General features: G+C 43.4%; 1 protein-coding gene across 1 annotated transcript in view; it reads left to right on the forward strand.

Annotated features, from left to right (window-relative positions):
* il27ra (interleukin 27 receptor subunit alpha) overlaps nucleotides 1–21,669 on the forward strand; it is a 54,590-nt gene that overhangs the window by 30,003 nt on the left and 2,918 nt on the right. The window contains exons 7-14 of the mRNA XM_008103722.3: nucleotides 5,424–5,503; nucleotides 9,855–10,050; nucleotides 12,990–13,187; nucleotides 14,637–14,738; nucleotides 16,276–16,437; nucleotides 17,942–18,070; nucleotides 21,215–21,308; nucleotides 21,464–21,578. Of these exons, the coding sequence (XP_008101929.2) occupies nucleotides 5,424–5,503; nucleotides 9,855–10,050; nucleotides 12,990–13,187; nucleotides 14,637–14,738; nucleotides 16,276–16,437; nucleotides 17,942–18,070; nucleotides 21,215–21,308; nucleotides 21,464–21,578 (1,076 nt within the window). The remainder of the gene's footprint in view (nucleotides 1–5,423; nucleotides 5,504–9,854; nucleotides 10,051–12,989; nucleotides 13,188–14,636; nucleotides 14,739–16,275; nucleotides 16,438–17,941; nucleotides 18,071–21,214; nucleotides 21,309–21,463; nucleotides 21,579–21,669) is intronic.

Here is a 21,669-nt window from a genome sequence, read left to right on the forward strand (position 1 = left end):
CAAGCAGTCAACTGAGGGGAGGAAGCATGTTTTCGTACCCATTACATTATCTGTTGGGGGAAGGGAACTTGTTTCTACTTTGGCACTGCTGGACTCAGGGGCTACGGTCTCCTATGTAGATATTGAGTTTGCTAAGAAGCATGGCATTCCTAGAGTGCGCAAGGCATGCGACGTGTGGGTGGAAGGAGCAGATGGGAGACTGCTGGAGACTGGGGTGGTTAACCATGAAACCTCAGCAGTAACGTGGGAGGTGCAGGGAGTAACGGGAACGTTTGTGTGGGATATTACGAGCTTGCCTAGATATGATGTGATCCTGGGGATGGATTGGCTAGCTGTAGTAAACCCACATGTAGATTGGGCAACACGTAAAGTGATCTTAAAGAGGCAGGATTGTTGCACTCTAAATGTTACTCATTCTGATATGGAGGGAGTGCCTGCTGAGTATGGGGAGTTCTCTGATGTATTTTGTAAAAGAGAAGCGGACAAATTACCACCGCACAGGCCATATGATTGCGCCATCAAGTTGGCAGAAGGTGCGAAACTGCCAGCAGGGAGGCTGTATGCCTTGACTGTACCGGAAAGGCAAGCTTTGCGGGAGTTTCTAGATGAAAATTTAGCCAAGGGGTTTATTCGCCCATCTAGTTCTCCAACTGCGGCACCGGTATTCTTTGTAGCCAAAAAGACTGGGGAACTTAGGTTGGTCTGCGATTATCGGATCCTAAACAAATACACCATTCGGGATAGGTACCCGCTGCCTTTAATCTCGGAACTGTTATCAAGGGTGCAAGGGGCTAAGGTCTTTACCAAGCTTGACCTGCGGGGGGCCTATAACTTAATCCGTATACGGGAAGGGGATGAATGGAAGACGGCATTTAACACGTGTTTCGGATGCCACGAGTTCCGAGTCATGCCTTTTGGGCTTTGTAATGCTCCTGCGGTATTCCAGAGGTTCATGAACGATGTGTTCAGGGACCTAATTGACCAATTTTTAGTGATTTATTTGGATGATATCTTGATTTTTTCTAAGGACGAGAAAGAACATCGTCAACATGTCAAGCAGGTTCTGCACCGACTGCGGGCTAATGGGCTTTTCGCCAAGGCTTCCAAGTGCGTCTTTCATGTGCCTGAAGTGGAGTTCCTAGGTCATGTAGTGTCAGGTAGGGAACTTAAAATGGACCCACATAAGGTTGACGCCGTCAACTCATGGCAGGAGCTGAAGACTAAGAAGGATGTACAAAGGTTCTTGGGTTTCGCTAATTACTACCGGGAGTTTATTCCGAATTTTGCAAAGCTCACGGTACCTTTGACGCAGCTTCTGCGCAAGAAACAGCCATTTGTGTGGGGGCGGGAAGCTCACGAGGCGTTTCTACAACTAAAGTCTAGTTTTCAATCGGACAACATACTAACCCATCCTGATGTTGACAGACCGTTCGTGGTAGAAGCGGACGCTTCTAGCTACGCGTTGGGGGCTGTATTGTCTCAGAAGGATTCCTCAGGGACCTTGCGTCCCTGTGGATTTTACTCGCGGCAACTAACACCCTTCGAGCAGAACTATACCATATGGGAGAAGGAGTTGTTGGCGATTAAGGTGGCGTTTGAGGTGTGGCGGCACTGGCTTGAAGGGGCACGGCACCAGATCGTGGTCAGATCTGATCACAAGAACTTAGAGCACTTGCAAACAGCAAAGAAGTTAAACCAGCGTCAAATCCGCTGGGCTTTGTTTTTCTCCAGGTTTAACTTCAAGGTGCAGTTCGTGGAGGGGAAGGCAAACTTGCGGGCCGATGCTTTATCCCGCAAGCCGGAATTTAAGACCAATGAGCAGGTAGTATGTCAGACCATCTTGCCTACTGCCTCTCTGTGTGTTGTAGATAATGAGCTTGGGTTACATGACCAGATCCTTGAGGCTCAGAAGGATGATGTGTGGACTCAGGAGCAACTGATGCTGCTCTCTGCAGGTAACCGTACCATACTGCCGCATCTCCAGGATCAAGACGGGGTATTGGTGCGTAGGGGGCAGGTTTACGTACCAGTGGGGACCCTCAGGTTGGAGGTGATTAGAGCCCACCATGACGAACCCATGGCTGGGCACTTTGGCAGGTTCAAGACCGTACAGCTTATCACCAGGAGCTACTGGTGGCCAAAGATGCGGCAAGACATTCTGCGCTTTTGTGACAGCTGCGCCGTTTGTCAGCAGAGTAAGACGCCTGTTGGGCGCCCTAGAGGGTTGTTATCGTCTTTACCTGTTCCGGAGAGGCCATGGCAAATCATTTCCATGGATTTTATTTCAGATTTGCCTAAGTCTGGGGGTTATACTTGTATTTGGGTGGTGGTGGATTTATTTAGTAAACTGGCTCATTTTATTCCTTGTTCAACCATTCCGGCGGCCCCTACGTTGGCCTTACTATTTACAAAGCACATCTATCGTTTGCACGGAGCACCCGAGGTGATTATTTCAGATAGGGCTCCGCAATTTGTGTCACGCTTTTGGAAACACTTCCATGAGTGTTTGGGGACTAAGTTAAACGTGTCTTCAGCTTTCCATCCGCAAACGGATGGACAGTCGGAACGGGTTAATGGGCTCTTAGAGCAGTATCTGCGTTGTTTTTGTTTAGATCAACCCACGGCTTGGGTAAAGTGGTTACCGGTGGCGGAATTTGCTTACAACAATGCGGTGCACACGTCTAGTCAGCATACGCCATTTGAGCTAACTTATGGTTTTCACCCACGGGGAGGTGTGGCGCCGTCGACCAATGTGGTCTCTTCGGACCCTGTGTACCGCTCTTCGGAAATGGCTGCATTGCATGATGTTGCCCGTCGCTTACTGTTGGAAGCTAAGGCAACGCAGAAGACTCAGGCTGACCGCCACAGGCAGGCAGGGGAGGAGTTGGAAGAAGGGGATTTGGTGTGGTTATCTTCCAAACATATTAAACAGGCTGGGGGAAAGTTTGCGCCTCGGTATTTGGGTCCCTTTCCTATCGTTAAAAAGATTTCTTCTGTTGCGTTTCGTTTGCGTTTACCGTCTAGTTTAAAGGTCCATCCAGTCTTTCATCGTTCGCTGTTGAAACTTGATACCTCTAGTCGTCGTGGTGCTATAGCGGAGGGTATCACTGCCACTTCTCCGCCATCGGGGGAGGAGGCCTTTGTGAGAGGGGATAGTGTTATGATTGAGCCTCATGGCTCTGTTACTGACAGACGTGGGCGTAAGACTCCTCGAGAGTCAGATACTCTCGAGGAGCGAGAGAGAAAAAGACTGCGAGACATATTTGCAGCACCATCTGACGAGGAGTCTTTCGAAGGGTTTACGGAGAGAATGGAGGAGGGGCTGGTTAGCTCAGAGGAGGATGAGATGGATTGGACTCGGGTAAGGGAGGAAGTGGGTGCCACTGGCCATGATGGGACAGAAGATGAATGGGGACCTTCAGGATTAGACCCATGGTTTAGCTGGAGGGATGGGACGGGATCCACAGCTGGAGATGCTGTTGGGCGTAGTCAGAGGTGTTCCAGCTCTGACGAGGAAAGTGATGAGGAAACGCCCGGGTTAAGGAGGACAGCTGACAGTGATGAAGATTTGTAACTGGCATAAAATGGGGCTTGGGAGCAATTGCAAATTGCGTTGGGCAAGGTAATCTGGGCAAACGCTTGGGATCCGTGTGTGTGTGGGACGCTTCCCTGAAGACTTGTGTGCTTTCCTGTGCTGTGACGTAAGTTGATTGGAATCCAGGGTCAGACGGCGGGAGGGATTGTGTGGGCATTTGTTTGTGCAAACCTGTGCTTACTCTTATTAGCTTGACCTTCCGTCGTCTTCTTGACGGACGCCATCTCCTGCTTTGAGAACTCGGACTGAACTGACCACGGCTTGTCTTCCCCCCTTCTTGGACTTGGAAAAACTACAAACGTCTGCTTCTGGCTTTGATCTACGGAACGGAACTGGTCTACTCAACTGCTACAATCCTTGGCTGATTTACTCGTGTTGGAGATCCTGTCTGCTGTGTGTGTGGGGGAGCGACGCAAGTTACTCTAAGCACAGTGTTGGCAGCAGAGAGGAATCTGCTGCCAATTAGTTGCATTCTTTGTATCTTTTGTTCCTTGGCTTTCGTTTCGTTTATACCCAGGCTGAAGCAAGCAGTTTGTTTTTACCCGGATTAAACTCCGGTTTAATCCGGTTTATCTTTTGAACATTTACTTTTGCCCCTTTTTTGCTCCTAAAGGCAAAAACTGCCTGGCCCTTTGTGTTTTACGGGCATTTTTGAGTTCTGTAATCTAATAAACTCTGTTACTTTGAATCTTGTGGCGTTCTGTCCTTGACATATATACTCAAGTATAAGCCGACCCAAACGTAAGCCAGCCAGGACCCTCACTCGAGTATAAGCCGAGGGGAGCTTTTTCAGCCCTAAAAAAGGGCTGAAAAACTAGGCTTATACTCGAGTATATACAGTAATTTTCAAGCGTAAATAATTTTATGATAATGCCCCAATCTCCCCAAGTACACAAAAAATGCAGAACCCTCATCCTCTCAACACCTGGATTTTCCCCCATTTACCTTCCAAACCAATGATAGGAAGTAATTCCTAGTAGTATTTTTGAAGGATAAATGAAGGAAAAATAGGTATTTTGGCATGTTCTCAAGAGGGCGTGTGTCCTATAGAGGAAGATTGGGAGTGAATTGCCATCTAGATCCTGTGCAGTTAGCCGTCCTTGATCTAAGGTGAAGTTGGGGAACTTCTTACATCTTTTTGAAAGATGTTCTTGGGATGCAAACCATTGATAAGTGGAAGGCAGAATATAAGCACATTTTAGCTTAAAGCACTATTCCAATTAACTCAGTGGCTCTCAACCTGTGGGTCCCCAGATGTTTTGGCCTTCAACTCCCAGAAATCCTAACAGCTGGTAAACTGGCTGGGATTTCTGGGAGTTGTAGACCAAAACACTTGGGAATCCACAGGTTGAGAACCACTGCATGAAGTGGACCATAGGGTAGTGATTTCCCATTCAGTGGACCATAGGGGAGTGAAATCCCATATGAAAGCCCATAAAACACCAAATAAAGGAAGATGGCATACTTATTTGAGGAATTCAGATAGCTGGAATGGGATCCCTAGTGGGCTGGCTATGGCTCCAGAGACTGAGGTTCCCAATCCTTGGTCTAAGGTATTAGCTTTCACTAAATTATTGAAGTATTTGGAGCCACCAAGATTCTGTTATCATTCCTTTGGAATGGATCCAGTAGATCCATTTAGAGTAGCACTAGGTGGAATCAAACCCTTCTCTTGAGAGTCCACCATTATATTTCTAGTATGATGATGGAATAAACAGATTGTGTTTGGTGCTAATTGTTATTTTTACTTGTATATATATTCTTTGGGGACAATTCTTGTCACTTCTTAGTTCACACTAATACCTGAACATTTTTCTGTTACCTTAAGCTCCATTAGGACAAGTAGATGTCTGGCGGGAAGTTGGCGTTTCACCAAATGGGAAACCAAGTGTTCTTCTTCTATGGAAGGTAAGTTTATATTTGTAAGCCACCCTGAGTCCCTCTGGGGAGATGGAGGCGGGGTATAAAAATAAAATTATTATTATTATTGGCAGCAGAACAAATCAGTCCAGTGCCTTTGGGTTTGGCTCAGAATGTGAATGAGAGAATAATCTACAGCAGTGGTTCTCAATCTGGAGTCCCCAGATGTTTTTGGCCTTCAACTCCCAGAAATCCTAACAACAGGTAAACTGGCTGGGATTTCTGGGAGTTGTAGGCCAAAAACATCTGGGGACCCCAGGTTGAGAACCACTGATCTACAGCAATATTGAAAGGATCATCTCTCTCAGCATGGCTTATAAGAAGCATTGTTCTTTTAGGACATAGACAATAAGAAAGAACCATAGCTTCAAAAACCAGTGGCCTTGTTGTTTGGGTAATTGTTAGCAGTTGTTCAAGAGTTTGAAAAAGTTCCTCTTTTGGAATGCAATTCCCAGAATCCTCTGTCAGGATATTCATTGGCTACTGGCTGGGGGGGGGGGGTCTCTCTCACACACAGAAAGCTGTATTTCCAAGCTCTGCAGTTAACTCAACAATACTCCCTTACTAAATTATCAATGGGAACTTGGTGCTGCTCTGTGTGAATACAATTGTGGCTGTTGTGCAAGGAAACAAATCTAAAGATTACCTTGGTAATTGAAACTCTCTTGTGTCCTGCTTTGGAGTGTATAGCTTGTGGATAGTTAACATAAAGAGAGGACTGTTAGCAGATATGGCGATTCTAGCAACAAAGAGAAGTTGCTGTGCTGGCAGAAAATAGAGACAGCTGGTCACCAGTATTACTTCCCCTTTGGTTGGCACATTGCCCTTCTTTTATTACACTATGTAACACAATTTTTGTTCCAGGGTTATACATGTCATTTCCTAATTGGTTCTATCATAAAAATAAGGAAAAAGTTTTGTGATGTGATTTTATTTGCTTTTATGGTTTTAACCTGGATTATTTGAATACAGTAGAGTCTTACTTATCCAACATAAATGGGCCGGCAGAATGTTGGATAAGCGAATATGTTGGATAATAAGGAGGGATTAAGGAAAAGCTTATTAAACATCAAATTAGGTTATGATTTTACAAATTAAGCACCAAAACATCATGTTATACAACAAATTTGACAGGAAAAGTAGTTCAATACGCAGTAATACTATGTAGCAATTACTGTATTTACGAATTTAGCACCAAAATATCACGATATATTCAAAACATTGACTACAAAAATGCGTTGGATAATCCAGAACGTTGGATAAGCAAGTGTTGGATAAGTGAGACTCTACTGTACTAATGTTGTTTAATACTGTTTTAATATTTGTATAGTTTAAGATGTATTGAAATGTTTTTAGTTGTGAGCCACTTTGAGTCTCCATATGTAGAGATATAGTGGGATATAAATAAACATAATGAATAAATAAATAACTGCAAAATGTTTGTTTTTGCGGGACATCCTACAGCACATTTTGCTATAGTTGTTCAATGAATATCTCTCATTAAATAAATGCAATTTGTTTCATAAAGATCAAGTAAAAAGAACATATTGCAAAGAACATGTAAAGAAATATGCCTTGCATCGCACATTTTAGTGCAAATATTAAGGCTCAAATAGTGTTCAATTCAGCAAGTATTGCAGAATGTCATGCCGCATAGTTTGTGGCAGCCACAAAAACGAAGTTTCTGAAGTATAACGACGACTTTCAAAGCAAGTATCGCACAGCTAAACAGGAAATAACACTTTCAAACCAAGAACAGATTTTTTTTCAAATTTTGTTACATAGTATTTTGATTCTGAATTGCTGTGTGGGGCCAATATAAGGTGATTTTATTGTACAGTTATTAACATTTGATCAATATTTTAATAATGTTATCTTAAAGATATACAAGGGAGGCATTTTGTTTTCAGTACCAAACAGCACATTCCAGTAAGCATTTTTCTGCAGCAACGGCTTATGGCTTTCATGTCAGTGGAGCAGTGAATCTTCTCCAGGTTGTGGGTAGCCTGAACAGAGCTTTCCATGGTGTTGAATCTGTTTGGGGCTAGCCATCAGCACTTTGGGGAGCCCCTTTAAAGACTGGATAGAAACGTGGACAGGATTCATTGCCTCACTGATATGGGGACCATAAGCTGCCACTTTTTGTCTCCAAAACTATTTTTCTTGCCACCAGGGCCAATACTACTATTGCACAGGGCAATACCTCAAGCTGCAGGGATTTCCCCAAATAGTAGCAAATTGCTAGTTGTATGACTACCTACTCTTACATTTTTACTGTTGGGGATGCTTCTGATATATTTTTTCTCCTTCATGTGTCTTTGGCCATTATGCATTTTGACTTGGAGGGCTAGGGATTTGCTCCCTTGCTTTAGGCAGCACCATGTTTTGAACCAGTTCTCATTTGGACTGCAGAGGAAAAAATGGAAAGTGAGAAAAGCTTGAAAATTGCCGCTTGGCCTTGTGTAAAATGGAAAAGAGTTTATTGCGGTGCCCAGAGTATTTGTAATACATGTTTCACCACTCACCAAATAAAATGACTTTCCAAATGCGAAAGTATGCATTTGATATTTTGTGCATTTTGGTTGTCCGGCAAAGGTATTTCTCTTTTGTAGAGTTTGGATTTTGTTTTTTGCTGTATAACCAATATGGCCATCTAAAGTATGCTGCCTCCAAGTTACGAACAAGATAGGTTCTGTAGGTTTCTTCTTAAGTTAAATTTGTATGTAAGTTGGAACAGGTACATTTTAAAGTGTAACTCCAGCCACACACACACACACATATGTATATACACATACACACACACGCACACACACATTTTAGCTTCAGATAGCATAGGTTAACAGCCTTGTGGTATTTGTTTGCTGTTTGAGCCCCTGTTCAGAAGATTTCACCTCACTTTCTAACCCTGTGATAATTGGATTTTGAAAAATGTGGCTCATTGTGGAAACAAGGATTGGTAAGTAAGCTTCAGTGGAGCCACCTTTTCCCCATGATAATTCTTCCATGAGTGAATTTCTCTTCCTAGGGATAGATTTCTCTCGCTTACTGTTGTCTCAGCTCCATTTTTAACTATGAGTTGTTTGCAGGTTGGATGTTTGTAACTTGGAGACTGCCTGTATATAGTTGTGAGCTATAGTGCTCTGATAAAGGATCTTAGACTGGCTTGGTCTCACACAACTTTTTGGGGTGTTGTATGCCTTCAAGTCATTTCCAACTTAGGGTAACCCTAGGCAAAGCTATCACTGGGTTTTCGTGGCAGGATAGGTTCCTAGGGGGTTTGCTTTTGCTTTCTCTGAGGCTGAGAAAGTTGTCCATGGTGACCCGGTTTCAGTGGCCAAGTGGGGATTCAAACCCTGGTCTCCCTGAGTCCTAGTCTAACGCTCAAACCACTACACACTACTGGCTGTCTAGATCTTAACTTTACCAAAGACTTTTCCATAGTACAGATGGACCTTGGTAGAAAAGGTTGTTAATGTCTATTAAAACACTTGCTTGCATTTTAGACTGTTGTTGGATACCTGTCCATGGGAATGGTGAGAATGGGCATCTGAGTTTTCACACTGCTGAATTTTACCACTACTCCACTTAAATCCTGTTGAATTAGGTTCTTGTTTCTTCAGAAGTGTGTAGTCAGACTTGGAGCTGAGAGAAGGGACTGATAGAGGATAGCAGCTGGCAGGACTGATAACTTGAAGGTTGGGTTGCTGACTTGAAAGTTGCCATTTCGAATCCAACCCGGGGAGATCGCAGATGAGCTCCCTCTATCAGCTCCAGCTCCGTACGTAGACATGAGAGAAGCCTCCCACAAGGATAGTAAAAACATTAAAACATCTGGGCATCCCCTGGGCAACATCCTTACGGATGACCAATTTTCTCACACCAGAAGCGACTTGCAGTTTCTCAAGTTGCTCCTGACACACAAAAAAAAATTGAATCCTAGCTCAAGAGCATATGTCTTGCTATTGTCAGTGAAAAAGTTTTTAAACCCCAGTGCCACTGTTTAAGGTGCAGCTGCTTTAATGAATATTGTGTTGTGTTTATCTTTCACTTGCCAGCTTTGTGCCTTTAGTGGCTGCATGACAAGCAGATGCAAATGCTGTTATTGTGGCATTTCCTTGCCAAGAGAAGCGATGCCTTCTCCCATTTGTTGTCCTGTCATGCTGCTTGTAAGAGGCACAGAATTAATCAATTTATCCACTCTGATTTACAGTGGGTGTCGGAAATGTGGTCCAGGCCTCCTTAGCAGTGCCAAGAGTGTGTGGTTGTCAGTGGCAACACTTCAGGGTTTGTAAGTTCTCATTTCTTTCTTAAAACTTCCTTCTTTAAATCTCTTTTGCAGGCACTGGGCCCTGAAGTAGCCCGGGGAGACATCCTTGACTACGAAGTCACCTACCGGGACGCTAGCAAAAGGGTCTCCAAGATGGTGTACTATTGCTGCAATGCTACTCTCCCTCCCACAGCCGAATATGCCTGGGTAACAGCACGAAATTCAATTTCGAAGACACTGCCAGCCAATCTCAGCTTGGAGCAAACAGGCAAGGATTGATACTGCAGGGGGAAACAGCTATAGGTGTTTCCTTCTAGAGACTGATGCTGTCTTTTTCCCTTATGGCCCATTTCTTCCATCCCTTCATTTCCTGAAAACTGAATCAATCTGCTGCAAAAGGGAAAGATATTGGTGCAGCTGCCTATATACTCCCCAAGCTCCTGTCTCCTCACAAGACAGATTATTTCCTGTTCTCCTTTCTTTCTTTCCCCACCCATCATGCATATAGTTGCATATGTGCCGAATTTACAATAGGCACTCAACCACTCAAATTCATGTCGTTTGGAGCCACGACTTGAAATAGTATCCATACACGGGAGATCCCTATGTATACAGATGGATTTTGTAAACTTTAACACCAAGCACAGCCTGACAAGGACTTGGTAGTATGTAGGACTTAGTGGAATTCAAACAGCTTCTGTTGATGTGAAGAAGCAGAGGGGGAGAAAGACTGCTTAAGTCCCAAATACAGTGTTCCCTCACTACTTCTCGGTTTACTTTTCGCGGGTTCGCTGTTTTGCGGTTTTTCAATAATCTCTAAAAGACTATTATAAATCATAAAAAAATACAATTTACAGCCTAAGGAAGGGAGGAAGGAGAAGCCAAAGGGAGAGAAAAGGAGCCCAATCGGCAACGGTAGGAGAAGGAAGCGATTTATCAACATACAATTGGTTGATAAAGACTTAAAATAGTGTATAACTACTAAAATAATGTATAAATATTAAAATAAATATAGTGTCCCTACTTTGTGGATTTTCACTTATTGCGGGTGGTCCTGGAACCTGACCCCAGCGATAAGTGAGGGAACACTATAGTGTATCCTGGGTATCTCAGAGACAGGAGTTATAGTGGAGAGATATGCCATAAAGGATAAAAAGTACACTGTTTTGAAAAATGCAGTTATTGCAAAGACTAACTCAACCAGAGAAGTCTGCCATAGCAGAGCACTTGATGAACCAACCTGGACATAGTATATTATTTGAGAACACAGAAATGCTTGACCACTCCAACAACTATCATGTCAGACTACACAGAGAAGCCATTGAAATCCACAAGCATGTGGACAACTTCAACAGAAAGGAAGAAACCATGAAAACGAACAAAATCTGGCTACTTGTATTAAAAAACTCAAAAATCAGAACAGTAGATGGGAAGCAACACTCTGAGGGCAGAGGAGCTCCAGGGACAGCTAATGACTCTGAACAAAGGATGCCCTCCAGGCAAGAGACAAACCTTTCCAATGCTAATAAAGGTGATTAACTGCAACATTTACGCTGACTTCCAACTGACAAAGAAAGCTTCTCACACCCTGGACTCTCCACAGATATATATTTACTTTTCTTGCCTAGTTTCTCCATGCCTCACAATCTCTGAGGATGCCTGCCATAGATGTGGGCGAAACGTCAGGAGAGAATACTTCTAGAACATGGCCATACAGCCCGGAATACATACAAAAACCCCAAAAATATAATTGAAATGCTCTCTCCAAGTCTGAAAAACTGAAATTATTGAACATCTAGTGCAGATATCTCAAAATGCATTGAGCTGGACCACAAGGGAAGAAGAATATGCCCTGATTCACATGGGCCTCAGAAGGTTCTCTAAAAGTTTGGTAAACTTTCTCCGGTGATTAGCAGAATAGCCATAATGTTTGAGCTTTGGAGTATGACTCTGGATGCCTGGATTTGAATCCCCACTCAACCATGAAACTCACTGTAAAGGCAAATCTCTTCTGAACAAATATTGCCCCAAAAAATATTGTGGTAGAGTCATCCCCAGGGACTCAGTTAGGTTGGAAACGACTTCAAGGCACACAGCAACAACTCCACCATGTAAGAGCTTTTCTCCTGGGAAATTCAATCCCAGGCCAAACCAACCATCCCTACTACCAAGAAGCTAAGAAAGATGGAGAGGATTGAGGATTGAATGGAGAAGAAGAGAAAGAAGCAGAGATAGATGGAGAAGATTGAATCACAGAAATGGTTGATTACCTTCGTTCATCCTTTGATTATTTCTTTCTTTGGTAACTAAAGCTTGAAACTACTTGCAGCAAATCAGTCAAATCAGTGGGATCAACATGAGCATTGATTTATCATGCATCAGTTTATTCAGATTCAATATCCACAGTTTTAGTCACCCATATTCCAAAAATATGCGTTACCCCAGATATGTTTGTGGCCCCTCTAGTAGGCCCTTCCAGATCTGTTCTATGCTATGTAAATAGGTACACTCAGAATATAAAGTTTCAGATATCCATGGGTTTTTTTTTGAAACCTGAAACTCACAAATATACAGGAGCCTCCAGTGGCCTAGGGGATAAAAGCTTCGTGACTTGAAGGTTGGGTTGCTGACCTGAAGGCTGCCAGGTTCGAATCCCACCAGGGGAGAGCTCCCTCTATCAGCTCCAGCTCCATGCGGGAACATGAGAGAAGCCTCCCACAAGGATGGTAAAACATCAAAAACATCCGGGCGCCCCCTGGGCAACGTCCTTGCAGACGGCCAATTCTCTCACTCCAGAAGCAACTCCGGTTGCTCCTGACACGAAAAAAAAAACAAATATACAAAGATAAATTCAAATTGTATTGTGTACAAATTGCTAATGAGAGATGAGGCCTATAAGACAGTGGTTCTCAACCTGTGGTCCCCAGATGTTTTTGGCCTACAACTCCCAGAAATCCCAGCCAGTTTAACAGCTGTTAGGATTTCTAGGAGTTGAAGGCCAAAAACATCTGGGGACCCCAGATTGAGAACACTGCTATAAGACTTTCCAACCCAACAACCAGTGTGACCTCAATGCAGATCAAGGAGTCTGCACCTCCATTTGGCACCATCCCCGAAGGATCCCTTGACAGGAATGGATTGCAAGTTGCTGTGGATGATAACCTAAACCTCAAAGACATTACTGTATCAATTTTTACTATTTTCTAGAGCACCCCAGCCCTGAGAATGTCCAGGTGGTGGCCATACCAGACCAGGGTCTCAAAGTGACGTGGGAGATCAGCACGAGCCCCCAGTGGATTCTGCCCGAGGAGTATGTTGTGGAGTGGAGAGAAGAGCTCTTCAGCAAGGAAGTCCCAATAAACTGGATCCGCAGGCCTGGCAGAAATAATAGTGCCATGCTGAAAGGTGAGAGGAATTCAGGGGCCAAACTAGAGGTGAAGTCAAACATAGGAGTGCAGTTAACACAATGATGCACAGTATCAATGTAAAGTAAAAATAACCATGCTGAATCTGCTGTTTCCAGAAAAAGGAAGTTACCACTGGTATCAATAGAGGTGTTCCTTAAAATCCCAGTGTCGGCAATTTTTGAAGGAGGAAGAGAAAGTATTAGGCTTCCCCTTCTCTTCTGAGTACTCATAATTCTGCATGGCTGTTATTCACAAAAAGCTCTATATGCTTATTGCATTTGGTGGTTAAACCCATGAGTTTATGAACTTGCTGACTGATTTTTGTTTCCTTGTTTGAAAGCCGAGGAATGCTTGTAAACATGCTACTCACCTGAAAAACTCCATTTTCACTAGTGGGTCAGGAGTAAACAATAAAGACATAGAAAAAAATGTTTTCCCATAGTTTTTTTTAATAAAAAAATCCCTATTTCAGGAACATTTTGAGGCCTCTTTTGACTTACATTTAGTGGCATGAATAATTTTAATGTGTCTTAATCCTAGGCCTGTGTCTTTTAATATATGTGTTTTGATGGTCTTACGTTTTTATCTATGTATTTTAACTATGTTGTGCCCTGCCCCGGTGGTGCAGTGGGTTAAACCACTGAGCTGCTCAACTTGCTGACCAAAAGGTCAGCGGTTCGAATCCGAGGCGTGGGGTGAGCTCCTGCTGTTAGTCCCAGCTTCTGCTAACCTAGCAGTTCAAAAACATGCAAATGCAGGTAGATCAATAGGTACTGTTTCAGCGGGAAAATATCAGTGCTCCGTGCAGTCATGCTGGTCACATGACCTTGGAGGTGTCTGTGGACAATGTTGGCTGTTTGGCTTAGAAATGGAGATGAGCACCAATCCCCAGAGTTGGACACGACTAGACTTAATGTCAGGGGAAAACCTTCACTTTTACCTTTACCTACCCTGTCTCAAGCCTTGAGGAGGGGCAGATAACAAATAATAATAATATCTAAATTATTGTTGTTGTTGTTGTTGTTATTATTATTATTATTATTATTATTATTATTATTATTATTATTTTATGACACAGCAAACAAGATAGACATGCTGGATTTCATATATTATTATTATTATTATTATTATTATTATTATTATTATTATTATTATTATTACCACCACAATCAACATCAACATCAATATTGTGGGGCATATTTTGACAGTTCTCAGCTCAAGGTACCTGAGCCTCACTTTCTTTTATACCCTCAAACATGGCATGCCGGCTTGTTATCAGTTTACATATGGCATGGGAAGGAATTTGGGTAGCAAACACAAAATAACACCTAAATCCTGGGGATAACATGGCTCAGAAGTTGCTTTGGATTTTCCCATAGTGTGCTGTTCATGGGTGGTACATCTTCCAGTTGCTTAATGATAATATTTTTGTTACTTCCCATCTCAGGTGACTTTAAACCAAAAATTCCTTATCGCATGCGTGTTTCCGCTTTGTATGCTGAGGGGAGCAGCACCTCGGTTCCTGTCCAAGCATATTTCAAGGAAGAAGGTAAACTCAAGGGGCAAAAGGGAAGCTGGGGCTGTCAGTGGATTGCTCTCATTCCCATGTTTCATCCTTATTTTAGCAAGAACTCATCCCTTCCCAGTGTGAGGTGTTCATTCTTATCTTCAAGATTTGGTCTGACCATAATCTTAGTTTATAAAAGGGGAATTGGGGATCTCATTAGAGCTCTCTTACTTTAGGCACCATTATCCCAACTGATCTGAGATGATCCCATGCTGAGGCAGGGACCTTATTCTTTCTGTGATACTTGTATCAGCATGCTTCAGCTGACCACAGCGTGAACACACTGGATATTGTTGTGATTTTGTCCAGCTATACACAGAGCCTAGAGAAGAGACTGCCCGTTTCATAGGAGCTACTTTTCAATTTTCTATCAACCTAGATTCTTCCTCTTATTGTCTGGGTTGCAAGGAATATAGAATCATAGAATCATAGAGTTGGAAGAGACCTCATGGGCCATCCAATCCAACCCCCTGCCGAGAAGCAGGAAATTGCATTCAAAGCACCTCCGACAGATGGCCATCCAGCGTCTGACAGATGGCTATCCAGCTTCTACACTGTGATGGACATACACCCTAAATCAGTGGTTTTCAACCTGATCTGTGCTTTTTCCGGGTTGGATTTGAACTGGCAACCCAACCATCATGTCATCAATCCTGCCAGCACAAGGGTTTAACCCATTGCGCTACCAGGGGCTCCTAGTAACAACTGACCTGGCCACAGAAATATCTGCTGCCTCTGAGCTGAGAGGTAGCATATATAGCCCTCAGGACTAGTTACAGCTAATAGCAGTATTATCTTCCATTTCTTTGTCTAGTTCCTGACTGTTATCTAAACTGCTGCATTTTCTGACAATGAAATCTGTAAATTAACGATGTTATATTTTCTCTTATGTGTAATCTAAGCTTATAGTACACATTTTACACAATAGGCCTTTGGCCTTAATTGCCATTTTGAGAATATTATCCGAAACCAGTTCATTCCCAACTAACTCTTGTACTATTCAGAAAGTTTTCTGTCATTCTGATTGCATGTCTCACAAATTAAAGACTGTCCATTTGCACTCAGAGCCTGGGAATTTTAATTTTAGAGTATAACTCCCAGCATGGTTTCACTGATTGCTTCACTCCGCACTTTGATTTGTAATTTCAGGCAGCCAGCTTTATTTGCAGGTTCTACTGCATTTTAGAAATCGTACAATTTTAACAGATGGGATTTTATGTGTGTTATGGGTGTCGTTTTTAAAATTATGTTCTGTTTATATGTTCATGTACTGTTTGTTTATATGCGGCACTTCAAAGTGCTTCTGTGAGCCGCCCTGAATCCCTTCGGACAGATGGTGGCGGGATATAAATAAAAAATTATTATTATTTATTTTTTACTAAGTCCCCAAAAAGGATTTTTCCAAGTTCTGTTACAAGACCTAGAAATAAAACAGACTTTGTTCATGTATAAAAACATACAATCTTCTTCCTTTATATGCCAGTCTCTCATTCTTCTTCCTCCTCCTCCCATTTTCTAGCACCATCAGCTAGTCCCCAGGCACTGCGGGACAGAAGCATTACTTCAACAGCCTCTCTCATCTCCTGGGAGGAAATTCCTTTGGAAAGTCGTAATGGAAACATTACCCACTACACACTCTACCTGAAGCATATCTCTTCTGGCAACGTCATTCGCATGTCCAGTGAGTGGCATCTCCCTCTCCAAGTCCAAATGGCAATTAATTGGAAGATGGGTGAAAGAACAAAATAGGTCCAGTTTTCCAGAACTAGGTCCAAGTCCCCTCAAGAGTGGCCTCCATTGATCCCTTTCTTATAATTACTTGTATCAGGAGTAGGGAATTATCCTCCTCTTATTATTTATTTATTTGCCTTATTTCTACCTCGCTTCTCTCTACCCCGAAGGGGACTCAAGGCGGCTTACATATGGCAACTATTAGATGCCTTAAAATACAAAAAAAAGAGACTTAATTCAATTAAATTTAAAATGAATACATATTAAACATTTAAAACATTACATTCAATATTAAAATCACATCATCCGAAAATATAGTCCAAGGCAATTCCGTCGTCAATTATCCATAATTCCAAGTCTGCTACTGCACTATACTAGTCTCACGGCTTTTCCCATCTTTGGCATCTTGGAGGCTTGGGATGCTCGGTTCTGGCCACCGGGGGGGGGGGGGGGGTTGCGGTCACGCCATCTCCTGCCGAAGAGCTTTTGTTCGTAAACTTCCTTCTTGATCGAATAGTCGGCATTTTTCTGGCATGTCTTTATGGGTGCCTTAAAATACCTCCCTGCTTTTAAGCAGTACCTATTTAGCTACTCACACTTTTCTTTCGAACCGCTAGTTATATAGAAGCTGGACTAAAAACCAGGAGCTCATCCTGACCCGGGCTTCAAACTGTCAGCCTTTTGATTGACAAGATTTACTGCAGGTGGTGGTTTAACAACATTGGGGGGTTGGGATTTTCAATCAACATCATCTGGAGGACCACAAGCTGTTCATTCCACAGCACCTCCACTATAAGATGAAAGGATCCAATTACAACCTAGGCCCCTTATATGCTGCCATATAAAATCCAGATTATCTGCTTTGAACTGAATTATATGGCAGTGCAGACTCATATGATCCAGTTCAAAGAAGAGAATGTGGATTTTCTGCTTTGATTATTTGGATTACATGGTAGTGTAGAAGGGGCCCTAGTTTGAAATCCACAGCTTGCCATAGATAGTGTTTACTTTTTGGTTTAATCTATATATATAAAAGGAGAATGGCATTTCTACCACACTGCACGTTATTCCACACATATATCAACCCCTTTGTGGCCCACCTTGATTAACACTGAACAGCCTTGCAGCTTCAAAGCCAGACTTTGGAAACCACGAGGCTACTCCATCTCATTCAACCTGGCCTAGCAAGCATACCCTATGTAGAAAACGGTCAAGCTTTCAAGCAGCGAGGCTATTCACTGCAATTCCAATTGGCCACAGCAATGCGTGGCAGGGCACAGCTAGTACAAGATATAAAAGCTACACAATGACTATAATATTCCACTGTCACAGTGTTTTACCATGCTAATCCCCTGCTGCTGCCACTCGTCCCTATTGAGAAACGAGCTGAGAGTCTTGGACAGTGGATAGTGAATGCCAGTTGTATAACCTGCACTCTTGTCTCCTCACTGCAGTTGGTGCTACTGAGAAGAGTTATAAGCTTTTCAATCTTAAACCTGGAGCAGCTTATGAGCTCTGGATGACAGGCTCTACCTCTGCTGGAGAAGGAGTGCCCAGCCCTAAACATCACTTCAACACTCCAGGTAGGATGGGGTGGTGGAGATTTTGAAATCATGTGAGGTTTAGTTTGTGTTTGTAGACAGGAGACGGTCTGAGCAAACACAGAAGTAGAAAGGACCTTGAGAGGTTTAGGATCGGAATTTCTCATTGTGGAGCAAGACCTGTCCTTGTAGTAGTAGGGGAAGAAGTGCAATGGAAGATGCGGGGTTCTGGTTTGAGTCTTAATCAAAATCAGTGGGATTCACTAATGTAATAACCCACCATTCAACGGCAATGTAGTTGGGACCAAGCTGTAGGATTTAATACTTTGTTCATATAAAGACTTTTGGATGTCTGTCTGGATTTACACAGCCCTGTCACTAGGGTTGAAGACACCTAATGGCTGGTGTCCTAGGGTGGGTTTTCATTACAGCGAAATATTCTGCAAAGTGTGGAGTTTTCCAGAAACTCGAAAGACTAAAACAAAAATGAAAACTTTTGTCCCCCTCGCCCAACTACCTTTATGGAAAAGGGGCTTGTAACACATCCAGCCACCACTGGGATTTTTTCTCAATGAGCTGACACTCCACCACAGTCTGAAATTTTACGGGAGAAAAGGGGTTCTGCTGCTGGACTTAGAAAAATTCCCTGTAAAAAGCTGGCATTCTGGAAAAAAGATGCAAGTGCAGTATGGAATGACTAGGCAGTGGGATCTTTGCAATATTCAATGCATCTGTAGCAATCAGATGTATTTGAACTTTTTCCTCCCCTGATGCCTGCCTTCTACCAGGGATTTGTGTAAGTCCAACAGCAAACTCCCTCCTTTCCTATCTCCCATCAAATTTCTGACTGGGGGCCTGTCCAGACAGTATCTTAATCCCAGGAGCTTCCACAGCGAACAGGAGGGTGGCCAGACGCCATTCCCTCAAAACGTGGGAGAAGGTGTTACAAACAGCAAAAAAGGTGAAATTTTCAGGTGTGGGAATATCCCGGTTGTGAGCCAAAAATGCAGATCTCCGCATGTCTGTATGTCCCTGCAATCAGAAATCATGGGACTTTTTATTAAGGTTTGTTCCCGGGTTTTAGGTGTTTGTTCTTGATTGGTCAGTTCCTAAAAAGAAGGTTACACTTGAGTAGAAGGCAAAAACTTTGTCCTGAGAAGAGGAACTTTGTCCTCGACCTGTTTAATGAAGTTTGTGGCAAAAAAACCAAACTTCCTGGGGTGCAACAAGTACTTTCACATTAAGTAGTACACAATGAAACAGGAACAGACACTTTCAAACCAAGAACAGAATGTCATAATTACTATAATTACTCAGACCTTGTTGTATGGCCATCTGTGCAGACGGGTTTTGTGGTGTGCTTGTGCCAGAGAACAACAGGGAGATGTCCTTGGCTTGAAAGTGTTTATTCCTGTTTGTGTAGTGCTGACTTGGACAGAAGTAGCCCTACCCCATTAACTTTGTTTTTGTGCCAGAAACTTCATTAAACATGTAGATCATAAAGTTTCTCTGGCCAAGACAAAGTTGTGCATCTTTTCACAATAAGAGCAATCAGGAACAGCCATGCCCAGGAAGAGCAATCTGTTGTTCCATGACATAAGTACACAACCAAATCTGTCTGCACAGATGGCCAGGAAGTAAGGTTTTTTTTTCTTTCGTGTCAGGAAAAACCTGAGTTGCTTCTGGAGTGAGAGAATTGGCCGTCTGCAAGGACGTTGCCCAGGAGACACCCGGATGTTTTGATGTTTTACCATCCTTGTGGGAGGCTTCTCTCATGTCCCCACATGGAGCTGGAGCTAAAAGAGGGAGCTCATCCGCGCTCTCCCCGGGTGGGATTCGAACCTGGCAGCCTTCAGGTCAGCAACCCAACCTTCAAGTCACGAGGCTTTTATCCCCTAGGCCATAGGAGGCTCCTTAGGAAGTAAGGTCAAATAATAATAACAGAGTTCTGTTCCTGGCTTGAAAGTGTGTGTTCCTGTGTGATTGTGTCATGCTGACTTGGGCAGAAGTGCTCTTACTCTGCAAACTTTATTTGTGTGCCAGAAACTTCATTAAATATGTCGAGGGCAAAATTTCTGTGGCCAGGAATGGAAACTTTTGCAGCGATTCACATATCCGAATCTTGAGATTTTTTTTTAAAAAACCACCAAAATTTCTGGCAGGTGTCCTGCAGTGGTCATCTTGGGAGCCTTGCAACAAAGCATCAAGTGTGGACAATGGAGGCAGGAATCCTGGGACTAACGGGCCTGTATGTGGACCTCTTCTGAAGTCCCGGGAATTTTTGCCCCTCATTGGAACCCATAATTTAGTGCTGTCTGGAAGTGCCCTATGTTGGAGCGACAATAGAACCTCAACAGGGACTGGATGTGTAACTATCTCCCTTTTGCCCCATTCCTCATTCACCACATATATGCAAATACAGGGCCCCGGTGGTGGCGCAGTGTGTTAAAGCGCTGAGCTGCTGAACTTGCAGACCAAAGGGTCCCAGGTTCAAATCCCGGGAGCGGAATGAGCTCCCGCTGTTAGCCCCAGCTCCTGCCAACCTAGCAGTTCGAAAACATGCAAATGTGAGTAGATCAATAGGTACCGCTCCGGCGGGAAGGTAACGGTGCTCCATGCAGTCATGCCGGCCACATGACCTTGGAGGTGTCTGCGGACAACGCCGGCTCTTAGGCTTGGAAATGGAGATGAGCACCAAACCCTGGAGTCGGTCACGACTGGACTTAACGTAGGGGAAAACCTTTACCTTTACCTTTTACCTATGCAAATACAAGTATTAAAAAAACAAATAAGTCAACATTCTGAAAAACCTTTGATCCCAACGTATTTCGGATAAGGGAAACTTAGCCTGTACTTTGTCCTGGTAGAGCGAAGGATAACTATGTATTGTCGAAGGCTTTCATGGCCGGAATCATAGAAGTGTTGTGTGCTTTCCGGGCTGTATGGCCATGTTCCAGAAGCATTCTCTCCTAACGTTTCACCCACACCTATGGCAGGCATCCTCAGAGATTGCGAGGCCATAGATGTGGGTGAAACGTCAGGAGTGAATGCTTCTGGAACATAGCCATACAGCCCAGAAAGCACACAACAACCCTGATAACTATGTTCTTATAAGGGAGGAAGTAAAACTCTAGAACTGTCAAAGAATGTAAAGGTTAACCACAGTATTGTCTTCAATATTTCCAGCAATCTCCCATTGGCAGACCATTGTGGTCATCACTGTGGTGATAGGAATTCTGTTTTTCCTGGCTGCTGCAGTGGTGTATGCTAAGTACAGATGGTAAGTAAAAAGAAAGAAAAAGGTGAGAGGATTGAGTTGGAGAGCTCAATCCCTGGCAATTCTGAAGTTTCAGGAGGCATAAGTACCCTCCACTTCTCCTTCCCTTTTGAAAAGATCATGTACAGCATCTCCTCTCTGCCATTTCTCCTCTGCAGGGTCCTTAATTTCTGCCATAAGATCCTACCTCTATGGTGCTGGGAGAGAATTCCAGATCCAGAGCACAGCATGGTTGTCTCAAAGATGGATGAACAGAACATTACACGTGCCATGGTAAGAAGCCACTGATTGACCCACCTGTGCCTGTTTCATCCCTTCCACACACAAAATAGCCTTACTGGATTCAGCTGGACAAGATGACCTT

This window comes from Anolis carolinensis, chromosome 2 (assembly GCF_035594765.1).
Source record: "Anolis carolinensis isolate JA03-04 chromosome 2, rAnoCar3.1.pri, whole genome shotgun sequence".
NCBI classification, from domain to species: Eukaryota; Metazoa; Chordata; class Lepidosauria; order Squamata; family Dactyloidae; genus Anolis; species Anolis carolinensis.